Source organism: Podarcis pityusensis (assembly GCF_964106645.2).
Source record: "Podarcis pityusensis genome assembly, chromosome: 12".
Lineage (NCBI taxonomy): Eukaryota > Metazoa > Chordata > Lepidosauria > Squamata > Lacertidae > Podarcis > Podarcis pityusensis.
The window spans coordinates 23,622,257-23,643,231 of record NC_138037.1 but is presented as its reverse complement, the minus strand read 5'-3'; the positions used below and the strand labels follow the sequence as shown (position 1 = coordinate 23,643,231).

Genomic DNA, 20,975 nt, shown 5'->3' with positions numbered 1-20,975 from the left:
CCACTGTGGGTACACATGGGCCTACAATTTTCCCCTGCTCGGTACAGATAACAAATGATATATGGGACTCAAGTATAAAATCAACAGAAATAGCCTCTATGGATCTAAGACAGACTTCTTCAACAGAAAATAATATTCAGAGTCCACTGGTCTCCAGGAAAACTATACCAGAAGAAAATAACAAGTGCAGACAGTTGCTGGAGATGTGGAAGTAAAAATGCGAACTTAATACATATGTTGATTAACTGTCCGATGATAAGATCATTTTGGTGCGAGGTGAGGATATCTATAGCAAGAGTAATAAAAAGAAATTGTTATTTAGGGGAACTGAATTTAATTCCAAATTATATTCCGGAAACGTGGGAGATTTCAAGGGGTCAAAAAAATGGATGTAGCTTGCTATATTAGAAGCAAAAAAACTTGTTTTGATGAATTGGAAGAGCTGCAAAAAGATTCCATGGAGCACATGGATTGATAAAATGGACAGATTAGCTATATACGAACAAATTGCATGTCGACGCAAAATAAGAGTGGATAAATATGAAGAAATCTGGAACAAATATTTAAAAGATAAGGCGGATAGTGGTAGAAAGTAGAGGGAGGAGAGAGAGGTGGGAAAATATTGTTTAAAAAGATGTAGTCATAGGTATATCAGTGTATCCAAATCTGAATTGTCAAATTGTGTTATTACTGTAATTGGTTTTTGTTCTATGTGTCTTTTGCGGTTGATGTTTGCATCGAAAAATTGATTAAATAAATAATAATAAAAAAAACAATTTCCCCCTACTTGTTTCAGTCACCTAGATTTGTTAGCCAAGCTTTAGTCCCATTGAAAAGTTGGTGACACATCAGGCTTGCATGCTTATTAGCAAGTGCTTATGCAGTATTTCCTCTCTGAATGCCAGCAAATGCTTCTCCCAGTTCTTTTGTTTGTGTGGCTCTTCAGCTTTGCATACTGTAATGTAGGTAAGTGCTGTATTCTTTCCAGAAAGAGGTCAACAATTTCACTCAGTTGCACAGTTCTTTGCTCTTCAACTCTCCTGCTGGAAACTTATTTAAAATAGCAAGGGCAGCAAAACTGTGGTGCATGAGCTAAACTTAGCTGAGCTCTCGGGCAGCTCAAAAAAATGAATAAAAGTTAATAACTAAGCACCTAGTGGGAATGTGCTCTAAGAATACAGTGAAGTCTTTTTCTTTCATCCTTCCAGCTGCAGGTTGCACAACAGAAAATGTAAGCGGGTGTGTGTGTGCGTACACCAAAATTGTGCAAACATCTAAGAAGCTTCATTTCTAATTCTTTTTGGTGAATGTGGTAGCTGACATGAGTCGATAACAAACTGGGCATTGAAGCCAGATTGCTTAGTTTTTCATTTCAAAGAATTTATTTATTCTACTCTCTTGCTGGTGCAGTTTGACAGCAAACATTTTTCACTGTAGTCAATTGCAAACATTTTTAATACAAAAATGCCTCTTCCTTCTTGGAAAAGATATTTCCTGCAATTAACATTGCTAAGACTAGGTATTATTATTTGCGGGGAGGGTATAACCAACCCTTTATTAGGATATAAGAAGGAAAAAAATGTGGTCTTCATAGGTGGAAGAATGTCTAATAAAAGAGTAAGATATTTCAAGTTGAGATTCACTCTTAGAATATTGTGCCAGTTCTTCAATATGGTGCTTCCAGGTAGCCTGATGTACATACTAAAGACTTGAGCACCCTAGGTATATTCCGTTTCCCAGAAGTATATTGCTTTACTTCTGTAAAGCTTTTCCTGCAGATGATATTGCTCAGTTAACAAACAGAGCTAGGACAAAAAGGACAAAAAGAGACCAGGCTTTAAAGAGTTAAAATTGTACTTTGTGTTGTTCCCGGAAACCCAACTATGAACCAGTGAACCTTCTTGAGCATTATTAATTAGACTAAAGACTCAGAGATTCCCCACCCCTGGAGTGGACAGTACTAATGGTCTTCTTTTGTTCCTGTGTTTGCCTGCCTCAACAATTTATAGCAATTTCCATTATATTTTGCTGAGTACCATTTCATCCATAAACCTCACATTTCTTTAAATAGGCACAGAACAACCCCACTTTGCCACACCTTTTGCTTCTGTAATGTACAGAGGTTTCCCCTCAGTAGTGCTGGTGAAGCAAAGGTTGATGGCTGCGGGTCAGAGAGGGAGGCCAGATCTTAGCAGTAAACAATGGGCAAAGGTGTCCACTGCAGCAGCACTATGTTCACATTAGCTGCTTTAAAAAGCAGCAAAGGCACACCCCCACGCCACCCACTGTGTTTCAAGCCACATTTACGTGGGGTTGTTCACATCAGAGACGGAGCAGAGATAATCTGCATGACCTGTTTTGTTGCCACGGCGACCCTGACCCTGGAACACCTTTTCATTAAGGCGTTACTTTGCGCATGTGCGCTTCTCTGCCCATGTGCGTCATCAGTCTCAAATGTGCACACCATTCTGAAGTACAAAGTGAACAGTGTTTTCTAATCAGATTGAAGCTGGCTTGTGAAAAATCTCATCGAACTAACTTTTGTCAAATAACTACAAGAGAGAGATGGATTGTTGTGTGAATATGGCTTCAAAAACTGGCCTTGGGAGTACAGTCGTACCTTGGAAGCACTTTGGCTCCTGAACAAATCGGCTCCCGAACAATCGAAACCCGGAAATGAGTGTTCCGGTTTTCGAACAATTTTCAGAAACTGAACGTTCGGCGCAGCTTCCGATTGGCTACAGGACGCTCCTGCAGCCAATCTGAAACTGTGCTTTGGTTTTTGAACGGTTCCGGGAGTTGAATGGATTCCTGGAACACATTCTGTTTGAGAACCAATGTACAACTGTATGCTGGATATGGAGTTAGGTGGTAATGTGAACATACCCTAAGGCTCCTGTGCTTGGTCCACTGCACAACATTGGACTCTGCAGGGAATGTATGGCAGCACAGATTGCTTAAGGGTTTTAGCTCAACTCTGTTGCGGAATGTAAACACGAAGAGGGCTCCATGTACTTTGAGTTTGCTACTACTTTAGGAGAGTTGCTAATGAGATCCAGAAGGATTATAAATCAAATCCAGATAAAATGAGTTTCTGTTATTTTTATTTTTGCGCAAAATATAACCTATATTCTAAGATGGCAATTCTTCATATGGAGAAAAATCCCTATTAAACTGGTGTATCCACCAGTGAATGTCAGATAAGGAGCTCTGGACATCATAAAGCTGTCAGAGTTGTTTATAGATTTTACCCCGATAGAGAACAGATGCTTAGTGTTCTCCCCCAAGCTGTTTGCCTCTTTCCCTTGTAACTGCTGGCGATTTAGCTGTCTTGTGATGAGGATGCTTTCTAGGGTTCTGGTTTGGTATTACATGAATAACATATAGTTCATTTGTGTGTGAGAGAGACTTCTCTCCCAATTATTGAAGCTTCTCATCCACCAGGGAAATTCCAGCAAAAACTTCTCCATGCCAGGTAAGGCTAAAATAAAGCTGGTGTGGGATGGGATGTATCTAAGCAAAAGGAGTGGTAGGGAGTGAAAGACCTCTGCCAAGACCATGAAGGACCACTGCCAGGCAGAGTAGACTATGGTCTGATTCAGGATGTCAGGCAACTTTGCATGAGAATCTGCACTAGGTCAAAGGCCGCATAGTTGTTGGGTCTACCATTATGTAGCGTAGGTGTTGTAGCTGCCTGTTCCTGTAATTTGTTTTAACTGTTTTTAATTCTGAATTTTACATTCTTACAACCTGCCTTGGGACTTGCTGGTGAAGGCTGGGTAATAAATTTGATGATGATTATTATATTTATAGTAAGGTTGGCCAATGAGGTACTGCACAGATGTTGTTGGACTCCTGACTCCTGTTGAGCCCTGCCAGCATAGCCAATGATCAGGGCTGATGGGAACTGAACACCTCGTTTGCTGTCCTGTATACAAAAAAAAAATGTATTGACATAATAATTTAAAACCTGACATTAAAGGATAATAGGCAGGTACTTTCTGTAAGCCTTTGGTCATCCAGATGTTGCTGAATGAAAACTCCCATCTGCCCTAGCAACCATGAACAATGGGCCAGGGATGATGGGAATTGTAGTTCAGCAAACATTCATCGCACCTGCGGTAGCAGGGGAGCTAAAAATGTTCTAACTGGAGAGCGCCACCTTGGCTATTCCTAGTCTATATCAGCCTTTCTGCAGCTTTGGGTCTCCAGATGTTGGCAGGATTAATGAAAGCTGCATGTTGAATGTGTTGCAGGAGTTGCAACTGCGAGCTTACACCAGATCCCTAAATTCAAGGGGTTCTATGGTGTCAGCATCTGCAGACATGTTTGCCTATTTGAAAGCACGTGAACAACACTTGCCACCTGTTTGCTGCCTTCCCATCTTTTTGGAATAACCGCTTAAGTAAGAAAAATGACTATGTGTTTACCTATTTTCCCCAGGCATCCTTGAAACTTAGGCAATTGTTAAGGAATTCCTTTGTTTCTCTGGAAGGATATCAGTTGTGTCTGTGGCTTTTCACAGTTGGCAGAGCTAGGGACTGTGCTCTCATTGCTCTCCCTGTTATCTACTGTCTGGGTATCCCACAAGTCAGACTGAGCTATGCACATGGACATAAAGGCCCTGGGGCAGTGCTTCTCACATGTAACTCAACTGAAGTGGAAGAGCTTGCCAAATGGAATGGGACTGCAAAAGTCACTGTGTTTTTAATGTGGGACTGTATGATAGGAGCAGACTTCCGAGACAGGACCTTTGCTACCCTCCAAGATGTTTCTTTTAAATCTGCTCTCTTCTTGGATTTGATTCTGCTGCTTCTGGAAAAGTTGCTCAACCAGAACCTGAGTAGACATTGGTCATGGGGCAAGGGAATCCACCCCTTTTTTCATGAGAGTGACATGCATGAGGATTCGAAAGGGTGGGGCTTGTATACTGATCCATATCCACACAGGTTCAGGGAAGGTGATACCATGTTTTTTGCTCTATAAGACTCACTTTTTCCCTCCTAAAAAGTAAGGGGAAATGTGTGTGCGTCTTATGGAGTGAATGCAGGCTGCACAGCTATCACAGAAGCCAGAACAACAAGAGGGATTGCTGCTTTCACTGCATAGCGATCCCTCTTGCTGTTCTGGCTTCTGAGATTCAGAATATTTCTTTTCTTGTTTTCCTCCTCCAATAATTAGGTGCGTCTTGTGGTCTGGTGCATCTTATAGAGCGAAAAATATGGTATACCTCATGCCTGAACATAACCTCTTGAAGTTCTAGATGCTGGGAAAACAATAGATCAGTCAAATAAATAGGCAGACTGGGCAGGGTGAATTAGAAAAACAATATTAAATCATTTATTATATTGCCTTTGTGATCTGATTGTGAGGAGCACAGAGAAACAAGCTGTGTTTGCAGCAGTTCTTGCATTTAAAGCACTGCATGAGTTGCAGTGGTGCAGCTAGGCACTTTACATGCAATGCAATGTGTATTTCTTCAAAATGTGGCAAGCCAACCCTGCTGTGTTCAGGGGCCCTTCAGCTCTTGCTGCTGAGTGGTGCCCTGGACATCTGTCCCAAAGGCCTGCCAGGAATGCGCCTTTAATGACTTAGGACCAGGATATCAGAGCATCATCTCCACATCGGCCTGTCCATGCATCAAGATCATCATCTGAGGCATTTCTTCCATCAGCAGTGAGGCAGGCGGCAACTGAGGAGAGAGCCTTCTCAGTGTTGGCACCCCATTTATGGAGTTCTCTTCCCGAGGAAGCTTACCTGGTGCCTCCTTTGATAAATTTTCAGTACCTGGCAAAAGCAATTTCTTCTTTGTTCAACTGTTTAATAGTTATGCTGTGCTTGTTTTTAATGCTCCCAGTTTATTCATGTTTTTACATTTTTGTTTAGTATATTATATTTCTTTTAGTTTTACTGTGCGAGCCACCCTGAGGGTGTTTATATGAGAAGCATGGCCCAGGGAAGTTGTGCATTGTGCAGCATGCACAGCAATAAGATAAGCATATAGGCTGTGGGAAGGAGCATGTGATGGCAGTAAATTAAGAGGGCAGGAGATACAGGAGAGGGGGTTTGTTATTTGTGCCCAGTGAACCTGGGATGAAAGGCATGTTGGAACTCTGAGAAAAGTTATTGTATGGTACCAGATAGAGATAGGGAAACAAACTTGTTTATTATGCAAGGGCTCAGCAATCCCTCATCCAAGTTTTCCCCATATACATTCCCACCATTTGACTGACAATCTAATATAACACTTAAATTATATAAGGCACAGTTAAAAGCTGAAATGGCTACTGCATTAAGGATGTCTTCTTGCATGGAAGCTGCATCATGCTCTGATTCCCCCATTTTCACCCCATATACAAAGTGATTTTGAGTGAACTCCCAGCCCTGATTGATATTTTAGAGTAAATGTATTCACAGGCTCTTTACTTAGGTGCTAAACTTAGCTCCTTGTTTAGGAGGCAGAACTGAACAGGAAGAAGGAAAGGAGGGGAAGCAGACCCACATAGATATCTGCTGTCTCCTCTCCCAAGAGAGCAATGGATCTCCACTGCAGCACTTCTTATGGTTTCATTCATCTTGACCAAAGCCACCTGGTACTATATTTGTATTTTCTAGCTTTGAGCTCCCCCACCCCTCCTTGAACTGTAAGAAATTGTAGAGAGTGAGGACTATCCCATTGTCATTCTTAGGAGGTTTCTTGTTGTTGTTGTTGTTGTTGTTTAGTCGTTTAGTCGTGTCCGACTCTTCGTGACCCCATGGACCAGATCACCCCAGGCACTCCTGTCTTCCACTGCCCCCCGCAGTTTGGTCAAACACATGCAGGTAGCTTCGAGAACACTGTCCAACCATCTCGTCCTCTGCCATCCCCTTCTCCTTGTGCCCTCAATCTTTCCCGACATCAGGGTCTTTTCCAGGGAGTCTTCTCTTCTCATGAGGTGGCCAAAGTATTGGAGCTTCAGCTTCAGGATCTGTCCTTCCAGTGAGCACTCAGGGCTGATTTCCTTAAGAATGGAGAGGTTTGATCTTCTTGCAGTCCATGGGACTCTCAAGAGTCTCCTCCAGCACCATAATGTAGCAGCTTCTTTCAGCAATAACATGAAGCAGAAGTGGGTGGGAAAGTATCTTACTTAAGAGGGTTGGTGCTCTGTTACAGTAGGTTGGCCCCAAGTGCTGTTCGACCTACTCATTTGAACCAACAGTGATATGCATATGGACCAACACAGTTTCCAGGAACACGGTGCACATCAAATATTCTGATTCAACGTACCTTGCGATGTTGAAAAAAAACAAGATGCATTGGCTTCTGCCCACAAGACACTGGGTGAAACTGCCCCAGCTCTCACCTTGAGAGCTGAGGCAGTTTCACCCAGGCTCACAGGCTGGGTCAATGCAGCTTGTTTGCACCATTCAGCTGGGGGGAGGGAAGGCCCCCCCCCAAGCTGAAATAGCCCCAGTGTTCTTGCTGCTCGCATGCAGAGCATCAGGGCTCCTTTAACTGCTTGCTGCAGGGAGAGGCAACTGTGCTCCCCTTGGATGAGCAGTTTCACAGAGCCCCCACCCTGCCACCAAATTGCGGGAGCCAGCACCGGGCTGGGGGCTCCCTTTAACTGCTTGACTAAGGCAAGGGCAGATGCATACTCATCAGTTGAGCAGTTTAAAGATGCAGAGGGAGGAAGAAGCTGTATCGGCACCTCACCGATACAGCTTGTTTTTCCCTCTCCGTCGTATTAGGGCAGAGTGGGTGGATATATCGCTGGTGAAACCGTCGCTGCTCCTGATTCCCTCTGTCAGCAGTGCCCGCTGGAGGAAGGAACTCTTTTGACTCCTTCCAGCAGAGGCTGCTAGCAGAGGGACTCTGGAACAATGGCGGTTTCACCAGGGATATACCGCTGAGTGAAACCGACATCGCAATCTTCTACTCATACCAATATATCACCCAGGCCTGATACACACTGTCTTTTTCTGTGTACAAGACACTCCCATGTATGAGACAACCCCTATTTTTTTAACCCCAGTTAAGAAATTGGGCCAGAGCCTGAGCCACCCACACCAAAGCCCAGGCTGCCTGAGCCAGAGCCCATACTCAAACCTGAGCCCAGGCCATTCACACCAGAGCCGAAGCCCAAAGCCCCTTATATCAACTGTGTATAAGATGAGCCCCCAATTTTTGACTATTTTTTTAAAGCAAAAAAAATCTTATGCACGGGAAAATATGGTGTGTGTGTGTGTGTGTGTGTGTGTGTGTGTCTAACCCCCTGCACACAGAAGACTAGAATGTCAGCTTCTCCCTGACCTGCTAGTTTCCCCTGTGAAAGGCTGGATGATTTGAATGACAGTTCAGCCTACTATTTGTAGCAGGATTTTAAAAAACCCATCACCAATGTGTTACAGAGAAGTAAATGCCAGGGGCCAAAGCATGTGCTGTGTCAGAGGCTCCTTCAGAGCACAGGAAAGATTTCGTGTAAAATACCTTAGATGGCTAACCAGGCTACAAAAAGCAAGGCAAAGTTTTCCTATCTTGTGTGGAGAGAGGCAGATATTCTTATGTGATTTGCTAATGCTGTGTGGAAGTGTGTTCTGCAAGGGAGAATTTGTTGACAAACCAAAATGAGTGTTTTATAAATAAATCTGAGCTTCTTTAATATCCACTTTTGGCTGCCTGGCAGCATCCCAAGGACCACATGCTTGAACTTACCCCAGGAAATGAGATAAAAGCCAAGGTTAAAAACCAGCACTTTTTTTTACATGAGGCCAAAGCACACAAAGTCACAATGAGCTTGCCCTTACAATTCAAATCTGTTAGAGAAGCTTGGGAGTGGGACAGTTCTGCAGAATCAAGACTAGGAAAGGGTCAGGGTGCAGACAGGGGTTAGGGAAACAGAGAGTGAATTGGAGAGGCCCTAAACTAGTACTTTTGATTTATTTATTCCCACTATGATTTAGTTGCTTTTCAGGGCCAAACCCTTGCAAAGTAATATACTGTACAGAGAGAAATAAAAAAAAAGAACTGCAGACAGAGTATGAAGCACTGAATGGATACAGACATATAGATGTGCAAAGAAATAATGACTTAAATCTCTAGAATTCTCTTTTAGTAAAATAATACATATTTAAGGCCTTCTTGAATGCCAGATGAATCAGCCAAATGGTTATTAACAGGACAAATCTCCACAACTGTGGGGCCACCACTGAGAAGGCCCTATCTCACATGCTCACCAATCCTAAACATTTCCATCAGCTATATTATGAGGGAGAAACCTCGTGAATGGTCCAGAATCACTGATTTGTCGCATTTATTCTTGCAATTTGGTTTATGCCTACTTCATATGTGATGGAGATGATGGTGGGGTAGTTGCAGAAAAACCTCCCCTGTGGCTCACTTGGCTCTGGTGCCCTGGCATCATGCAACTGTTTTTCTCATGTCCACCTTAGTGGGCCAGTTGTGGGTGGGGATCCAGACTGGGATGGGAAAGAATGATACGATCCATGTCAGCCCATATCACTGGGACTTCATATGTTACTGAGGCAACATAGAACTGTATAGCAGGCAAGCAGTTTTGGTGGTTATCTGAATACCTGAATACTTTTTGACTTGGAGTTTTAAGTTACTGAGAAGTTGCCTCCCCTTTCTCCAGACATTCTTCTGATCCTGGCCTCTCTCCAAGTAAGTTGTTCACGTTGCTGACAACAAAGTAGTTTAAAATAGAAAAGTTATGGTAATAGTAGGAAGTCTTAGGGAATTATGAACAAATCAATCCCTGGCATGTCAAGTTAAAAGGATCTTATCTAGCAAGGCTGAGAGGGTAGATGGCACTGAAGCCATATTGGGCATGAGGGAACTGTGGCTATGCATCATCTCTAACCATTGGCCATGGTGCCCACAGCCGATGGGGATTTAAAATCCAACACCTGGAGGGCCACACATTCTCCTTGCCTTAGTTCAGCACAAGGCATCTTAATGTGCTCATATGAGCAGGTCTGAAGTGCTATATTGGCCGGAATATAAGCTGCACCTGAATATAAGCTGCACCTTTAAAATTGGAGGTGGGGTAGAGAGAAAAATATAAGCTGCTCCCTTCCTCGCTGCTCCTGGGGGGGGGGGCGCTGCGTTGCCGGTGGCCTTTCCCCTTCCTCGCTCTCCCTTCCCAGCCTTGGGAGAGACGATGGGGACTGTCCCCTTCTGGTGCTGTTTGCTCCTGGCTGCATACCGTAAGGTCGCAAATATAAGCCGCACTTTAACTTTTCACAGTTGGAATTTTGGGGGAAAGTGAGGCTTATATTCCAGGCCAGTATGGTATTACTGAAAGCTGGGTTTTAGTTAATTTTGTCTAATAGTTCATGCTGTTATAACCCTGGTTCCAGCAACTGATTCAAATACAGCTTAGATAACTTAATCCAAAGTAACTTTTGAGCTTATCAAAAATTAAGAATTAAGTTCATAGTCCAGATGGAAATAGCCATCCTAGTTTATGCATCAATAAATAAGGAAGTTAATAACAACTTTCTGTTTTGTTTCACTGATTTCTTGTCATGGAGAACTACCAAGCAACTGGATGCATTTGAGAGCAATTAAGCAGTTATTTTGTAATAACTTTGGTGTAGCAGCTTATCTAATACCCTGCCATATGCTGGGCATCCTAAATCTGTCAAGGAAGACCACAGAGTCATCTGGAATTCCTTCCATTACCCCATCAGCTTTTATTCCTGGATACACACATTTGCCTGACAGTAGGTACCTCTAAATTCAGTGAGACTGACTTGTCAATAGACATGCCTAGGGTTCTGCCATAAGTGTATTTTTTAAAAAATGGAGTTTGCAATATAAGCCTATGAATGTCTATTCAGAAGTAAGTCCCACTGAGTTCTGTGGGATTTGCTCCCAGGTAACTGTGCTTTACAAATCTACTAAGAAGTAACCCCAGCTGAGTTCCATGAGACTTACTTCTAGGTAAGTGTGTATAGGACTGCACCCTTAATCTTCACGTATGCCAATTTTCAAGTAAGCCAGTTTTGCTCATTTTAAAATTCTGTTCCAAGCAACGCCACATTTTCTCACATGGCAAAAGCTTTTGTATGAAAGAAACTATTAGCATCTCAAAAGTTACCTCACTTTCATTCCTCAAACAGCTTTGCAGCTTTCTTACTGCCAAGATTCTTGTAATGGCTTAATTCACTGCAATTCTTTTAAACCTGAGCACATAGCAAATGAACATCTTTGCAATTTCCTTACTGCCAAGATCCTAGCAGGGACTTAATTTTCTGTATATTCAGAGTCTCCGTGATCAAGTGACAGCAAGTGAACTTTCTGGCATAATCAACAATCTGAAGAATGTACAGCATAAAGATTAGCTGAAATCCATCTTTCTCTTGTGCCAGGAACTCATGCTGCAGCTGTCTAAACTGAAGCCAGAGAAAGTAGGAATTTCAGTCTTAGTTTTGGATGGATGGTGCAAATCCTTACAAAAGGATAACAAGGTAGCCAATATGGTGCCCTCCAGATGTTGATCTGGATCATACCCGACCACTGGCACTGATGGTTAAGGCTGAGTCCAGCAACATATCAAGGAGACCACATTGGCTATCCCTGGCATACACCTCTTATATAAACTATTATTGTCTGTCTTTAGTGTTTTCCTCTTCTGTCTGTGTGTTTGTAGTCTATCATGAGCTCTTCATGCTAAGGATACTTTTCTGTGGTGCTTTGTGCAGCTTTGATGCTGTGGTCCTACTCTGTTGGCAAAGCTGCAAATATTGTCAGCTCTTACCCATTTCCGTCACATTCACTGTTGGGAAAAAGGAATCGGATGTCAAATTCATTTTATGTTTGTGGACCATCACACAGCACTCTTGCTTAAAACAGTGTGAAATTAATTTTAGACATACAATAGGAGAGAAGCCACCATGAAAAATGAAGCAAAAGTGTTTCATATTCTCTGAAAACCCTGGTGGCACAGCTATTTATGAAGCATATGTAAAAGTTAGGATTGTCATTACAGTGCAGCTTTTTGCATTGGGAGAGACCATTCAATAATATCCAGGAATTATAAGCATGATGGTTTCATTTTGTGTGGTGGTTGGTTCCTCTAGGGACACGGGTGGCGCTGTGGGTTAAACCACAGAGCCTAGGACTTGCCGATCAGAAGGTTGGCGGTTCGAATCCCCGTGACGGGGTGAACTCCCGTTGCTCGGTCCCTGTTCCTGCCAACCTAGCAGTTCGAAAGCATGTCAAACTGCAAGTAGATAAATAGGTACCGCTCCGGCGGGAAGGTAAACGGTGTTTCCGTGCGCTGCTCTGGTTTGCCAGAAGCGGCTTAGTCATGCTGGCCACATGACCTGGAAGCTGTACACCGGCTCCCTCGGCCAATAAAGCAAGATGAGCGCCGCAACCCCAGAGTCGGCCACGACTGGACCTAATGGTCAGGGGTCCCTTTACCTTTACCTTTACTGTTGTAGCTGGGGTGATCAAGGAAGGAGAAAAAAGGCTAATAATTTCTAAAGGGTGGTTCATGGGATGCTTACAAAGTATAGGACTATTCATTTGATTACTTGTGACCTTTGCAGTAAAGACTGAATATTTTGTCCTCTCCCTGCCCCAGTATGTTCTATATGTGTGGGATCAGCAACAAAATGTTGCAGCATGAAGGGCTTCCTCTTTAGGCTTCCAGCCACTCTGTTCTGCCTCTGCCCTCCCTCAGTTCCCTCCTCACTTAGAAAGCATTTCATGGCCACTGAGCATCTCAGTCCTCATTGGGTACCTGCATATGTATTTTAATAATCTAACAAAGCAAAACCCAAAGAAGTAATGATGGATACAGTTCAACCATAGAGTACAGGCTTAACTCAACAGACTTCAGTTCTTTAGAGGAAGGCTAGTGGATGATAATGGTTAGATTGATAATCAGTATTAACAGTACAAAGAAGCACTTGATAAGCTGAGGGTTCAGGCTTGCAACTATCTGAACTAAAACTGAGTTCAGAAACCACATCAGCAGAGACTCTCCAAAACAACTTCCCTGTTCGATTAAACCAATTGAATATGTTCCCCCTTAAGGCAGAAATATCTCCTTTCTCTCTGCATGAAGGGGAAGCCCTGTCCTACTGCTTTGACTCAGAGGGCTTGTCCTGTTTTTCTCCAAACGGGAGCTCAAATTTCCACTAGAAAGCAATTGGCTATTTAAAAAACCCTATTTTGACAGCTTTTTTTATTACTTAAAGTGGAGGTCTCCTCCTCCCACCCCTTCCACACACAGCACTATCTTGTAGTAGTTCTGAATATTTGATTCTGCTCAAGACCTTTTACCCTGTACTTAGCTGCTTTACAAGATCTGCAGCATTGCATACCTATCTCTCAGAGGGCAATTTGAAATAAATCTTTACAGTATGTCAGCTTCGCTTCTTCAAGATGTCTATAAATCTAGCCATGGTAGACTGTATTACGGTATAGGAATGCCATGCTGAGACATATAAAATCTACCAGTGGAAATGATAAGATTGTTTTCCAACAAAATAGAAACCGGTTTATGGAAACTTTATATAAAGTAGCCATTTAAGAGTTGCATGCTTCAGTGGTAGTACAAATTCGCAGCAACACCTCTCCTACCATTAAATTCTACATTCTGCAAACATTAAAATGAGACCATTTATTACAGTATGATTGATTCATCTTCCCCTTGTCAAGAGATTAGCACCCATGAATAGAAAGATTGGGATTTGGGGTAATTTGAACAGAAATGCGAGAGAGCTCTGGATGAGGACCTGTGATGCATCTATAGACTTCCTCTTTTCTGCAATAACCTAACAGGTGGAAGGTGTAAAGGGAATAAGAGTGATGAGCTGAATGAGGGCTTACGATACAATACGATAATCTTTATTGTCATTGTCCCACACAGAACAACAGAATTGAAAAAATCTACATCAGACATTCAAAAACCCACAAGCCTGCTACCCCAGCTCTCCCAGCCTGGTTAGCCCCTAAAAACTCTGATACCCTATAATTGAATACAATATACTCACATAAAGACTACCTTACACTGCGTTTAAAACCAAAATCACATTTGGATAGAAACTGTTTCTCAGGCAGCTAGTCCTAGTCTTTATGACCCTATACCTTCTTCCAGAAGGCAGAAGCTGAAAGAGATCATTTCCGGGGTGTGCACTATCCTGCACTATCTCTGCAGCTTTCTTATGGCACCTGGAAGCATAGATTTGATCCAAGGTGGGAAGAGTGCACCCAATTATTCCCTTCGCAGTCTTTACAACCCTTCGCAGTCTTTACAACCCTGGACAGCATTGTTTTTTCCCCTGACCATGCAGCGCGTTGAATCCCAATAAGACAGAGGTTCTCATATCCAGGAATTGGGTATTTGGCATGTTCTAGATGGGGTTGCAGTCCCCTTAAGACAATGGCGTTGTTCCTAAATGCAGTGTTCTATCTGGAGGTTCAAGTGGCCTCAGTGGCAAGGAGTACCTTTACCAACTACAGATGTTCTAGGACAGGAATATTGTTACCATAGTAACTCATGTACTGGTGACATCCTGGCTAGATTATTGTACCGTATTTTTCGCCCCATAGGGCGCACCGGCCCATAGGACGCACCTAGTTTTTTGGGGGGAAATAAAGGGGGGGGATTTATTTTTCCCCCCCAGGCACGGGGGAAAAGTGCGTCCTAGAGGGCGAAAAATACGGTAATTCTCTGTATGTGGGGCTGCCCTTAAAGATGTTCTGGAAGCATCAAGTAAAGCATCAAACAAACAAAATATTTTAAGAGCCAATGTTCATTCCCCTTTCCTTCATATGGTTCCCCCCCCCCTACTTAAAATGTTAGGTGTTCAGAAATTATTTCTTGTGGAAGTGTCAGAAATGAAGCTTCTTCTATTACATTTATTAAGCAGTTCTCATTCCTTTGGCTCTAATGATATATTAATTGGAACTGACTCTGATTGTTCTTGAGTAGCTGTTTATCAGCTATTATACACGCAACCTAGATTGTTGAGCTAGAGGCTATAATTAAATATTTGATTTGCTGGTTGTTAAAAGAAAAGCATGGATTGAGGTCCCATTTCAAGAGTGCATTTAACTTAATGTCTGCATCCTGCACACTGCAGTTGTGAGTTCTAAAGCTTATATATGGAATAATTTCTGATCCCTTATTATAAATTTTTTAAAGATAGGTAACAGCTGTACATTTCTTTTACTACAATCCACGGGCACTCAATATGATTAATTATGATTTATTTATTTTATTTATTAATTAAAATTATATACTGCCCTTCATCATAAGGTCTCAGGGCAGTTCACAGAATAAAATACAAGATAAAACACAATTAATGCAGGATTGTGGGTAACCCAATCAAAGGAAGAAGTAGGTGTCTGTTGATTTCCCCCTAGAGTTGTTCGTTTGTTTTTATAATAAGGGGTGAAACTAGACTTTATACTGTTAAACTGTGGGTGAACACACCAGACGACATAGCGATTCTTCAAACAGCTCTTGTTTATTCACAGGCCAGAACAGAACTGAGCTGAAGGGTTCAGCCAACCTACTTATATAGAGCTCAACTACAAGGCAACAGTAACAACTTTCTATAACTATCCAATCACTGAACGTCACTTTGAATTCCTTATTTGCATATGTGGACCTGAGTGAAAACTATCTACAGTATCTCCCTGCTGGCCCAGGGTGAGAACTTCAGTACATAACATATACAGACGGACATGAGGTGCTTTAGAGATTAGTTAGCCTTTGTTTGCTTAGCTTCCACTGTTTGAGGAATGCTTAGCGTCGTTTTTACAATGCTCAGGTGAGATCTTGCATCTCTTAACAATTCTTAACCATAACTGCAGCTTTTTTAAAAAAACAAGGATTCAGAAAAAACATGTTCTGCTTCTGTGAAGCTGCTTGGGATGGTGTCACAGCTGATTGTCTTGGAGGAACAGTCAACCCTGGTGATCATTGAGTAGGCAAGCCAGAAGGTAAAGCAGGAGAGACATTAGCATGGAGAGACAGATATGTTGATGAACAAGAATCTGAAGCAACTTGACCTCCTCTCTATGGGCGAGTTGCTCAGACTCGGGAGTCAGGATAAAGTCTGAGGATATATAGGGCCAAATGAAATCCCACTTACCCCTCCTTTTATTTATTTGTTTATAAAAATATGAACAGGCCTGGCAACCATTGAACCAGCAAACTGAAGAACTTTGTTCTAGCCAGCTGCATTTGTGGTACTCAATGGATTGCAGGACAATGGCTCCTTCTTCTGGTGGACTGCCATGGCAGCACCAAAGGTAAAATTACTATCTCTGGCATGGACTGATCTGGACTTCCTGTTATGCTACACTTTCCAGGCATAGACCCGCTCTTTAAAGCTCAATGTCTGGGCAGTTTTTTATTTGTTCCCGTGTTTTACCTGGGAAAACTCACGGTGTACTGCTGAATCGGAACAAACAGTGATCCACGAAAAACCTGATTGCCATTTGCTCCGATTCAGCAATAAAACATGGGTTTTCCTGGGTAAAGTGCCAGGACAAAAAAAGCAGCTCTTACACAGAGCTTTTGAAACCTGGACCTGTGCTGCAAAACATGGCGCAAAAGGAGGTCTGGATGAGCCTAAGTCTCCTGGTTCTGTCTATTCCTAAGATCCACGATTCCTTACATGTTCCTTGTTTTTATTACTTTGCTGTTTTTTCAAGAAAGCATTTAATGTATTTAAAAAACAAGTTTCCTCTTAACATTTTTACTAGTTTAGGGATCAAAGCAAGCCTTTGCTAAGTGCCTTTTTCATGTTGCTGTCTGCGTTCTGTCTATGTAACTTCTGAACTGTGTTGGATACATATCTCAAACGTATGTGCAGTAAACTTTGTGGAATTAACCAAACCCATGTGTCCCCGAGGCACATTTCTGACTGTTCCCAAGTAATAACATTGCACATCTTCTGATTGTTCTTCTATAAGCTTCTTAAGCGGAACTATCAGGGAAGGTAGTGTGATAATGGCCCCAAGGCTCTTCATCTTAGAAGCAGGAGCACAAGTTGTCTATCAGAGCAATAATGCTAACATCCCTGGCATGGATTCAGGCTAGTTGCACTTGCCTGGCACATAGCAGTGTTACAGAATCTGTAGTCACCTGGATGTGCAGATGTCAAAAAGCAAACAAGTACAAGCATAACAAAACTTTCCCCATATTTTCTGCCCAAGTTTCCCTTTGGACTTTACAGCAGCGATGTGACAAGTTTATTTTTTAAAAGGGATTGTATCTCCTGCTGGTCATGTTCAAGGTGGGTAAGATTTTTTTTAAAAAAAACCAAACAAACCCAAAATCATTTTAAAACATTTGACTTGGTCCAAATTAAATCCACCAACCAAGAGCACTTCAGTACACATATTCACAAAAGCCCCATGGATTTGACCTTTGGATTGGATTTGGAAGTGGATCAGCAACCAATACAAGGAGTTTTGTATCAGAATTTTAAGTTCTGTCTTTCTGGTTTCACTCATTGTTATGGCAGCTGCATTTTACACCAGCTGAATTTTCTGAACAATCTTAAAGGCATCTCATGCATTACATGAGTAGTCCAATCTGGATGAAGGTAAGGCATGTATGACTGTGGCCAAATCTGATCTATCCAAAAAGAGGTGCACTCTTGGCCATGACTGTCTCCTGAGCAGCCAAGAGAACTTGTGCAGATCTGCTCAACTAACAATCTGCTATCCATGTGTAGAGACTTTGTGTGGGATTGCAAAGTCAAAGCCAAGGAAGAGACCTCAGCTCGATGAGCCACAAGTTGTGCATTCATCTGATGTCTAAGGATGATGTAAGATCAGAAGCTGCTCAGAGTGGGCACACGGTGAACAACATGTGTCAGTTGTGCATTAGAGGCCCACACAGCCCAAGCAAGTGACTTTTCAGTGTGATTTTTTTTTTTTAAAAAAAACCATATCTGAAGGGTAAAGCAGTATTTATTTTCAAACAGTGGGCACCAATGTTTCATAATGGTCACTAATAAATTACAAGTGTTTTCCCCCAGATAAGCAAAATTTATTATCTGCGTCTCTTGAGATGTATATGCTAGAGTTAAGTCCTTGAAAAGCTTCAAAAATCTCATTATCAAGCTATCAAGTTTGCGAATATGAAATACTACATAGGGGAGTTTAGTGCTGTGGATTCGCATAGCTGTGCATGAACTTGCATGAGTCTCCATTGTCATTTCCATTGGCCTCAGATAAAAATGGATTATACCTTCTACCTTTGGTATGAGATGAGTGATGGGATGGGATGCAAAAATCAGAGGCATATCAGTTAGATGGTGCCTGTCAAAAGAGCTAGTAAACAATCTTTTTTGCTTGTGATAGTATCAGTCGGAGGAATCACACCAGTTCTGAGAATGTTGGTGATTTGTTCTGCATATAGCATTGCAGTTTTGCATCTGTGAATTGATTAAGTAATTTCGATGAGATTAAGTGGCTTTTTCCTTTTGGCTCCACATGAACCAGATCTCCATTTTTGCTTTCATTTGCCTCCAGTTTCAGCTTTTAGCAACAAACCACAAAGCTGCTTTTTAAAAATATTTAGAGAATGCAAAGAGAGGAAATTTATTTAAAAGCCATTGATTACTAGAAACTACTGTGCTGTACTGTGACACGGATGGTGCTGTGGGTTAAACCACAGAGCCTCTTGAGCTTGCCAATCAGAAGGTTGGCGGATCGAATCCCCGCAACAGGGTGAGCTCCCATTGCTCGGTCCCTGCTCCTGCCGACCTAGCAGTTCGAAAGCATGAAGTGCAAGTAGATAAATAGGTACCGCTCCGGCGGGAAGGTAAACGGCGTTTCCATGTGCTGCTCTGGTTCGCCAGAAGCGGCTTAGTCATGCTGGCCACATGACCCGGAAGCTGTACACCAGCTCCCTCGGCCAATAAAGCGAGATGAACGCTGCAACCCCAGAGTACTCAGTGACCAGACCTAATGGTCAGGAGTCCCTTTACCTTTACCTTACTGTGCTGAATAAATATATGAAAGTATCACATGTGTGTGGCTGTTTTCAGATAATCACATCTTGGCTTAATAAACGGAAATATGAATTACACTTTTGTCCCCCAGCCTCTTCTCTTTTCTTGGCATGCAGCAGTTAAACCTGAAAGTCTTCAATTAACCATAGTTCCAAATTTCATCTAAACTATGAAACGATGGTGATCTGGAACAAACTAGGGGTCAGCTGTACCAGGGGTCTCCCTGGAGGAGATGCAGGACCCCCCCCCCAAGCAGATCTCCAAATGCCAGTCACCTGAAGAGCCAATGGAGCTGGACATCCCTGTCCTAGACTGGAGCTCCACATGCACGTGGTCTGGGTTCCTGGCCAACACTCAGAGCACCACCCCTCCCCAAGGCTACAGGAGGAGAGGAGATGGCATGTCAGACAGGAGCTTCAGGGCCACTGCAAAAAAGCTTGAGCACTAACACATGAAGCTACCGTATTTTTCGCTCTATAAGACGCACCAGACCACAAGACGCACCTAGTTTTTGGAGGAGGAAAACAAGAAAAAAAAATATTCTGAATCTCAGAAGCCAGAACAGCAAGAGGGATCGCTGCGCAGTGAAAGCAGCAATCCCTTTTGCTGTTCTGGCTTCTGGGATAGCTGCGCAGCCTGCATTCGCTCCATAAGACGCACACACATTTCCCCTTACTTTTTAGGAGGGAAAAAGTGAGTCTTACAGAGCAAAAAATACGGTACTTGGGGAAGCTGTTGCCAAAACGTTTATTGGCCATTGCTGCATCAGATGGCAGAATTATTTCTGCATTTGCAGCAGTTGCTTGTCTGAGATCTTAGGATGCAAAAATTGCATTTGTAAAATGAGATTTATCACAAGCTGAGTTGATGCTCTGCTTTCCTGTTTTAGTATTCACATAATAAAATGTGTTGGTTTTTTCCTCTTTTTTCTTCAGTCACCTTAATTTATGGGGCAAGGAAGTAAAACTTTACCAGTTTCTGCAGGAAATGAATAAATCTTGCATTTATAAACAGTTTAAAAAAAAAAAACCTCTGGAAATTGAATCGTTTTAAATCTACGTTTGTCTTTTTTTCCTTCTTACAGGAGGATATGGATCACAATTATTATACTTCAAGGACATATGGCCCATTTGATTCTACCAGCCGAGATCTGTGGGTGAACATTGACAAAATGGAGAAAGATAAAGTGAAAATTCATGGGATCCTCTCCAACACACACCGGCAAGCTGCAGTAAGGCATTTGATATGCATTGCTATTTAATCTTATGTTGTTGTTGACATCTTGGCTCCCTGTGTGATACACAGCAGGCCGTTGAAAGAAATGGGAAGACTCAAACCTGCAATGGCTGGCTGTGTTCTCCCCCTCCACTGTCAGAAGCAGTCTGCTTCTGAATACAGTTACTGGAAACCACAAGAGGAGAATGTTGTTGTCCTCAGGCCCTGTCTGCAGGCCTCCCATTGGCATCTGGCTAGCAGCTGTGAAAAAGGGAAACTGGACGGGATGGGCAATTGTACTGATCTCTTCTTAGGTCCCTATATTACATTAGAGGTGACAGCATTGCTTGATCATTGCTTTACCAGAATGGATTGAGAGGCTGGGAATTATTTTTCAATATGCGAAATCATAATCGTAACCATAACAGTTGTGATATTGTGCCAGGGAAGAAGGCTAGTTTACAGGCAAAATAGATTTGGTGGCTTGCAAAGGATTTAATGATTATTAAGCTTTTTGCTTTTAACGCTTGTGGGATTTCTAAAGTTGAAATGGCCTTCTTTTTTAAAAAGGTATATCCCCACTTGGTGGTTGGTTATTGTTTTTTGTTTTACCCCTGGCATAAACACACTATAATGTGTGTAGAATAATTGTTAGTCCAGGGTGTTCACCTCTGAACCTATAGCTCAGATCTGTAACTGGTTCTATGGTGGGGTTTTTTGTGGGTTTCCCCACATTACTTTAAGATGCCCTGAATATGTGC

At 42.4% G+C, this 20,975-nt stretch overlaps 1 protein-coding gene across 2 annotated transcripts in view; it reads left to right on the top strand.

Moving 5' to 3' along the window:
* Positions 1-20,975, top strand: part of PLXDC2 (plexin domain containing 2) — a 231,684-nt gene that overhangs the window by 113,718 nt on the left and 96,991 nt on the right. For both annotated transcript variants that reach the window (XR_013977955.1, XM_080974460.1), the window contains exon 3: positions 20,084-20,230. Coding sequence is in view for 1 of the 2 variants with exons in the window: in XM_080974460.1 (XP_080830586.1) it covers positions 20,084-20,230 (147 nt within the window). In the remaining variant the exon portion in view is untranslated. The remainder of the gene's footprint in view (positions 1-20,083; positions 20,231-20,975) is intronic.